Below are 6,761 nucleotides of genomic sequence, written 5' to 3' on the forward strand. Positions count from 1 at the left end.
GACAAGCAGATTGCACCACCCACAAGTACCAGACCTTTTGCTATCAGTTTCTTTGATGGTTTTCTCAATATTTTTCTGTGTTTGGCTACAACATGAGTCAACACTTCTTCACCACTACTTGTTCCCATGGAGACTGTGACATCATCTGTCTGAGTTTCTAACTCTGATGGAACCTGCAGCAGGAACAACAGCCATGTCAGTGAAGACCAAATCGGTTGCTTCATGCACATTCGGATTCAGGACACTGATTGAATTCCAGCTTACAGGACAGATACTTAATATGAACCTCACCTTTTTTATTAAGGTGACAGCAGATAAGATGGGTCCTTGGGTTCCCTGACTGTATTTATAAAGTGCATTATCCATCTTACAAGTGTAACTCCATATGCCTTTTGAGAAGGCGAGCTTCGCCATCTCAACATTTAATCCAGCATTCTCCTGGTGAAACATTTTGATCTCACAAGCATTTCTTCCGGGAACTGCAGCAAGTGTTAAGGTCAGCAGTAGTTAGTTAGGTATCAAAAATTGGAAATGAGGACAATACAAACACCGTACTCACTAAGATCACTCGATGTCTGATTACATAGAATTCAAACAACATTGATCAGAAATTTTAGGTGAATAAGAAAACCACTTGCCTTGCCTGATTCGCCAACCAGATCTAAAATAGCTCACACGTACGTACTTCTTCTGTCGTGGTAACATATTGCGATCACATTCCTAATAATAACCAAAGAGCAAAACATTAAGTTACGAAGCAACAACAAATTGTGACAGATAGAGAAATTTCAGTTGATTTTTTACCTTAGTGAAACAGTAGAATTTGTCCTTTCCTTGCCACAGTCTCCAAGCTAGTAGGTACTCTCTTGATGTCAACAAAGGAAACTTTTTAACCGTGCGACCAATCTCGATTCCGGTACTAGTGTCAACCTGCAACTGCTCATGATCAACCACAGTCTTGTCCCATTGTTTCCTATAATAATTGTCCATGTAAAAGTCCCTCAAAATCTCTGCAGAGCAGTCCTCAAAGACCGTGACACTTAGGTACTTCATAGGACCACCATCCTAAGAAAAGAAAAGAGCTTAAGGCTTTATTCATTACTCATTAATCAGAATAAAAGAGCCAAAATGACAACAAAGTGAAGAAGATATATAGAAAATGATATGAGCCAAGTACTACTTTAGGTTTGGAGCGTTTAGCAGTGTAAGAAATGCGATCGTTGCTTCTGTGAATAACATGTTCCCATCTCTCATCATCAGACTCATTTCTTTCCTCCAATTTTTCGATAAGAAATTTCAAATCTTCATCAGAAACTAGTCTGGATATAAGAGTAAAACTCGTATCAGAAACAGCTCAATGAAAGCAATACACACATAAAAAAAGCCTAAAGATTAGAGAACCATTCTCCTTCAAAGTTTGAAAGCAACACACTTTAAGCTAAAAAATCAAACCTTTTGTTTACCTTGATTGAGAGTTCACGGCATGAGAAACTGGGTCGGTAGGCGAAGAACTAGAAGAAAGAGAAGAAGAAGAAGAAGAACTGAAGAAGCGAAATTTCGAGGAAAAGAAGATATAACCATCTCGGCGGGAAAGTTGGTCGGAGAAGAAAGACAAAGCCCAGTTGGGTAAGATCTTCATCGAAATCCCAAATCTGTACGCTACGATGTTTGAGATTTCGAACTCAAATTCATTCATAATCATCGGTGGCGTGTGTTTCCAGTTGCACTTGCGGGCAGGGCAAGGCAACGGCCGGCTTCACCGGATTCACTCTGCTTTACTCTCTTCTCTTTATTTTTTGTATTTTTGGTTTAACCCTCAAATTTTTAATTATTATTCTCTTTTGACCCCTTTTTTGTATTCTTATAATCTTGCCCTCTTTGTGCTCTTTCTAATAAAATGGGTGATTTATAATACAAGAACATGACCAACCTATTTGACAGGTCAGACTATATTTGTGTGATTTAGAGAACCATAAACTGAGACAAGCCACATAAAATGAAAATTGAAAGAATCTGTCGTTGTAATTCATGTAAAATAATATATGGTAGAAATGAAGTGTGTCACAGAATTATCTTGATATTCTCAAATGGATAAGGGCCATAAGGCAACCATTAATTGATTCTATTGATTCTGTGACAATCACGATCACAAGACTTGTAATAAGCTTATTTTGTGGAGAAATCCACAAAGAGACAAATAATTTTATTATGAGGGGCCAGCTTTCATATCGATTGGTGTCTTTACTATATAGCACATCATCTCCACTGTCAGCTGTGACCACAAGAAACAAATATATTAGTGTAGTCTCTTGAATTTTGAGTTAGATTATCTAATTAAGCCCATTAATATCGAAAACAACAAATGTTACGAGACATTAACCATAAGGGTGTACGTAGACATATGGATTGCTGTTACTCATGAGACTCTTTCAGAGTTAGTTTCTCTACTTAGCTTGTTAGCCTTTTGGTTTGATTACAAGAAAATCTTAATTACCAAGTGCATCCTGGCCAAAACTGTATTCCTGCAGAGCCGTCTCCAGGATCAGCAGTTAACTACAACAGACCAATAATGAGATGGAGTCCTCTGCTTTTCTAGAAGCCGTGAACAACAAGCTTGAAGTGAGTTAACTTTTATGTGATCCCAACAACCAATTTATGATTCTCATGGTTATGTTTTTCATCTTTTCCAAAGAGTTTTTTTTTTGCTGCAAAATGTTGATCTAAGCAGGTGCTGTTTTTGTTTGTGATATGCAGAGGCAACTCCTAAGGCTGTTATGAAACTGATGAATGTTGAGAGAGTTTTACCATATATAAAGTTAACAGCCACTTGCAGGCAGGTGGTGTACACCAACTCAATCAGTTGATTCTGACAGAAATCATTTCAACTAATTTTATTTGAAGCTGGCCTTTCTTTTTTTTTTTTTTTGCACTAGTAAAAAAGACTAGCCAAGTATATATATGCCAGAGATAAAAAGACGGTAACTGCTGCTGCTTCATATATGATCATCTTTGTTTTTTTCTTTTGCAGTGAAGAAGAATGGTAAACTCAAAAGACAAGAAACCATCTTTATAGGATCCAATGAGAGAAATATATTGACAAATTCCTTTAGTTATTTACAAAAGAATCAATCTAAAGAATGCTGAAAGAGAAATTATAGAAAAGATCCACCGCGACCTACTACAAGTTAATATTTGGCATATATGTATAACTTCCTTCCCAATCCTATCTACCTCCTCTAATCATAACCTATAGTAAGCAGCTCCTGAAGAGACGTAAAAATTTAAACTCCTCCTTTGGCTTCATAGTCTTCCTTTAATTTACACAATTATGTTAGTCAGCCAGTGCGGGTGGCTTCAGCGGCCCTTTCCCGCATCATCTCCATTACAGCAGCTCTACGCCTTTTGTCTGACTGCTGCTGCTGCCTACTAAAATTCGCTCTCAAATCCCTGTTAATTACAATGAAAAAACCAGACGAGTTAGCCATCTATAATATAAATTATATATATAAAAAACAAGTGTAAAAGCATGTGAAAATCTCTCTCTCTCTCTCTCTGTATAATGTACCTGCACTTAGGGACAGTGCACTGGGAATCTCTACAACTGCGGGCATGGTTCTTGACGGTAATCCAAAATCTCATACAATATGGGCAATCTGCAAAACCAGCCTTACATGCCAAACAATGTCTGAAGAGATTCTTCATCATACGACAACCTTGATACTGGCACAGTGTTTTAGAGCGGCATGCAGTTGCATGTACCAGCACTTCTTTAAACTGAAAAATACCAACAAACCGAGATTCATTTGCTCTGTTTCTAGCAGCTACACACACACAGAAACAGTCTAAATAATATAAGTAATTAATGGCTTAATAAGAAAATACCTTCTCCAGATTGGCTAGATAACTGTGATTAGATTTCCCCGTGTGTTGTACAACACTAGTATCCGCAGAAGATGAACGACTTATCAGTTTATGTTCATGGTTGGTAGGGGCCTTGGAGTAACAGGCACTGCAGACATCATAGCTTGGACAAACTTCACAGTGCCATCCCTGAGAGCTTTCAATTTCTTGTTGGCAGTTGGAGCAAAACGTCGCAAATGCAGGGGCAGTAGGGTTATGAAGATGATAGAGAATCATCATAGAGGAATGTTTCGCCCGCCTTAGAGTGTCGTACTGATAGTTGTTTCCTTGGCAAAGATTCAGGAAAGCTTGTCTATTATCAAAGAACTCGCTCTCGAGGTTGTCATCTTTGTCCTTAATCTCTACGGGAACGTCTTCGATGACCACCTGCAAAGATCCACACCTTGTTAGTTTCAAAGATACACAGAAAAAGAAAAAGAGAGAATGAAACCTTAATTTAAAGCTCTAACCACTAAAGAAACTTACAGGAAACAACGAGTGTTTCTCTTTCTGATTAATCGGGTGTCTCTCTTTATCTATGCGGTTCTGTTCCACTTCATTACACCTGCGGGTTGAAAGACAGTGGTTTAATTGAACAGTTTCAAGTACTAGATAACCTGAATGCGTGTGATCATATATATAGATGATGAGATCTTACTTGTCACATATCTGAAAATTCTTGCACTGATTGCACACCCACCGGTTTCCAGATACCATGAGAGTGGTACAATGCTTGCAGCAATGTTGCAAATGCACCATTATAAAATCTTCCTTCATCGGACAAATGGTCTCACCGAGCTACACAAAACAGAACAAATTAATAAAAAACATGAGCTACAGACGAAACTAGAGGAAGCATGATCATCATTAGTGGGCATATATAGAGAATGAGAAGGTTACTTTTTGCATCATCAGTCGATCCTTTGAGGCATTAGCAGAAAGGTCCAACTGGCCAAAAGCTCTAAGGGCTCTTTTCGATATGACATTTTTGGTAGATCCTTTTCTGTTTAAATTCGTACCATCATCTTCTTGGCTCATTTGACGTATCAAATCCTCAGCAGCACCTGGCCAGTAGTCTCCATCAAAATATGGCAACCTTGCAGCAGTCACAGTAGCTCTGCATTCGCCAGACTGGACAAAGAAATGATCGTAGAGGTTTGTGCATTCGACGACCACACCTTCTTTTGAAGCTTTCCTTAACATTGCTAAATACCTGATGAAAAGGTAGGAATGTGGTAAGTGCCAACAACAAAATCTACATAAAACTTGACAAACAAGTAATAAAAACAAAACGGTCAGGTCTCTCATACCATTCCCTTAGTTTATCAGTCTTCGGCGTCTTCTGGATTTCAGGATGACAATAAAGAATGTAATCTTCACCCTTAAGTGGAGGGCATGCCCAGATATAGCAGCTTGTAAAACCACGTTTCTTACAATAATCTAGGTAGCCAATCTGCAAAATGGGAACAATATAAGGCTCGTGAAGCAAAACATGAAACCTAAAAGAAGCTGTGGGAACAGAGGAAAAGTGGCTTACCAGAATTTCATGGTACACAAACGTGCGAAGGGCTTCTCCGGACACTGTTCGAACCTCAGGTCTGAAATACTTAACTGAGTCCAGATACGAAAGGTAGACCCGCCGCTGATTTGGAGGTCCAGATTTTGTTCCAAATTCTTGGACGAACATGCCAAATAAGCATACTTCTACATTCTCAATCTTCTGAAACAACAAAATGACCTGAAATATATATAGAAAGAACATAGAGAGAGAGAGAGAGAGAGAGAGAGAGATCTGTAAGTGCCAAACAAGCATCATAAAAAAATGAATAAGAAGCAATCAATGAACACATTGTTACCTTGGACTTATAAGGGAATTCAGAAGGATAATTATCTTCTCGGAAAATCTCAAGGAAACGTTCCTTTACTTCTAATACTCTGTCAACCGATGCCACAACTCTGACAGTAAGTGATTCCGCTCCAGGGACCTGACATATCAATAATGAAGGTAATTGTTTTGTAAATATAACTTGGACATAATTAAAGCGGCATAAGGAATATATATAGGATGCCTTCAGTTCAGATTAGACAAGAGTCGTTATAGAGTAAGAGAGATCACCTCCTGGAAACTTTTTCCTTGAAGACTAGCCCTCTCTTGTCTTTCCTCCTTCAACTTTTTGAATAAGCGCTCCTCTATATGGTTGCTAAGAGCAGTAACTGGTAATTTGTTTGCCCCTGGAATGGCACTGGGTGGTAATGGTCTTCTTTCGCCTCGTTCCACCTCTTGTATATAGCAATTAGGGCAAGTGTACTTGGTGGCTTCGCCATGATTTCTTCGGCTGTTGAACAATGCACAAATTTGATGCTGCCATGCTTCACACTTGTCACATTGAACCCACTGCACATATAAAACCATTGGTTCAGACGAGGATACAAAAAAAAAAATAATAATAATAAGAAGCAAATTTTAGTAATCATAAAAGTATGAGGCATATACATACCCCTTCTCCAACTTGTTCATCATTTTTCTTTTTCTCAAGNGAAGGTAATTGTTTTGTAAATATAACTTGGACATAATTAAAGCGGCATAAGGAATATATATAGGATGCCTTCAGTTCAGATTAGACAAGAGTCGTTATAGAGTAAGAGAGATCACCTCCTGGAAACTTTTTCCTTGAAGACTAGCCCTCTCTTGTCTTTCCTCCTTCAACTTTTTGAATAAGCGCTCCTCTATATGGTTGCTAAGAGCAGTAACTGGTAATTTGTTTGCCCCTGGAATGGCACTGGGTGGTAATGGTCTTCTTTCGCCTCGTTCCACCTCTTGTATATAGCAATTAGGGCAAGTGTACTTGGTGGCTTCGCCA

At 38.6% G+C, this 6,761-nt stretch overlaps 2 protein-coding genes across 2 annotated transcripts in view; both read right to left on the reverse strand.

Moving 5' to 3' along the window:
- Positions 3–1,905, reverse strand: LOC104760048 (the record flags this gene model as incomplete). The annotated part of the gene is made up of 6 exons (XM_010482899.2): positions 1,464–1,905; positions 1,181–1,319; positions 805–1,065; positions 639–720; positions 292–479; positions 3–173 (listed from the first exon to the last, which is right to left on the reverse strand). Coding segments are annotated over exons 1-6 (1,080 nt in total), but the record flags the coding sequence as incomplete, so codon positions are not given.
- The window catches only part of LOC104760049 (histone acetyltransferase HAC4-like), a 7,919-nt gene continuing 4,394 nt past the window's right edge, over positions 3,237–6,761 (reverse strand). The window contains exons 6-16 of the mRNA XM_010482900.1: positions 6,399–6,437; positions 6,017–6,295; positions 5,757–5,885; positions 5,438–5,638; positions 5,211–5,353; positions 4,801–5,113; positions 4,559–4,698; positions 4,387–4,465; positions 3,883–4,287; positions 3,566–3,774; positions 3,237–3,447 (exon numbers count right to left, since the gene is read on the reverse strand). Of these exons, the coding sequence (XP_010481202.1) occupies positions 3,336–3,447; positions 3,566–3,774; positions 3,883–4,287; positions 4,387–4,465; positions 4,559–4,698; positions 4,801–5,113; positions 5,211–5,353; positions 5,438–5,638; positions 5,757–5,885; positions 6,017–6,295; positions 6,399–6,437 (2,049 nt within the window). The 3' untranslated portion in view covers positions 3,237–3,335. The remainder of the gene's footprint in view (positions 3,448–3,565; positions 3,775–3,882; positions 4,288–4,386; positions 4,466–4,558; positions 4,699–4,800; positions 5,114–5,210; positions 5,354–5,437; positions 5,639–5,756; positions 5,886–6,016; positions 6,296–6,398; positions 6,438–6,761) is intronic.

The sequence above is a fragment of the Camelina sativa genome, chromosome 17 (genome assembly GCF_000633955.1).
Source record: "Camelina sativa cultivar DH55 chromosome 17, Cs, whole genome shotgun sequence".
Classification (NCBI taxonomy): Eukaryota; Viridiplantae; Streptophyta; class Magnoliopsida; order Brassicales; family Brassicaceae; genus Camelina; species Camelina sativa.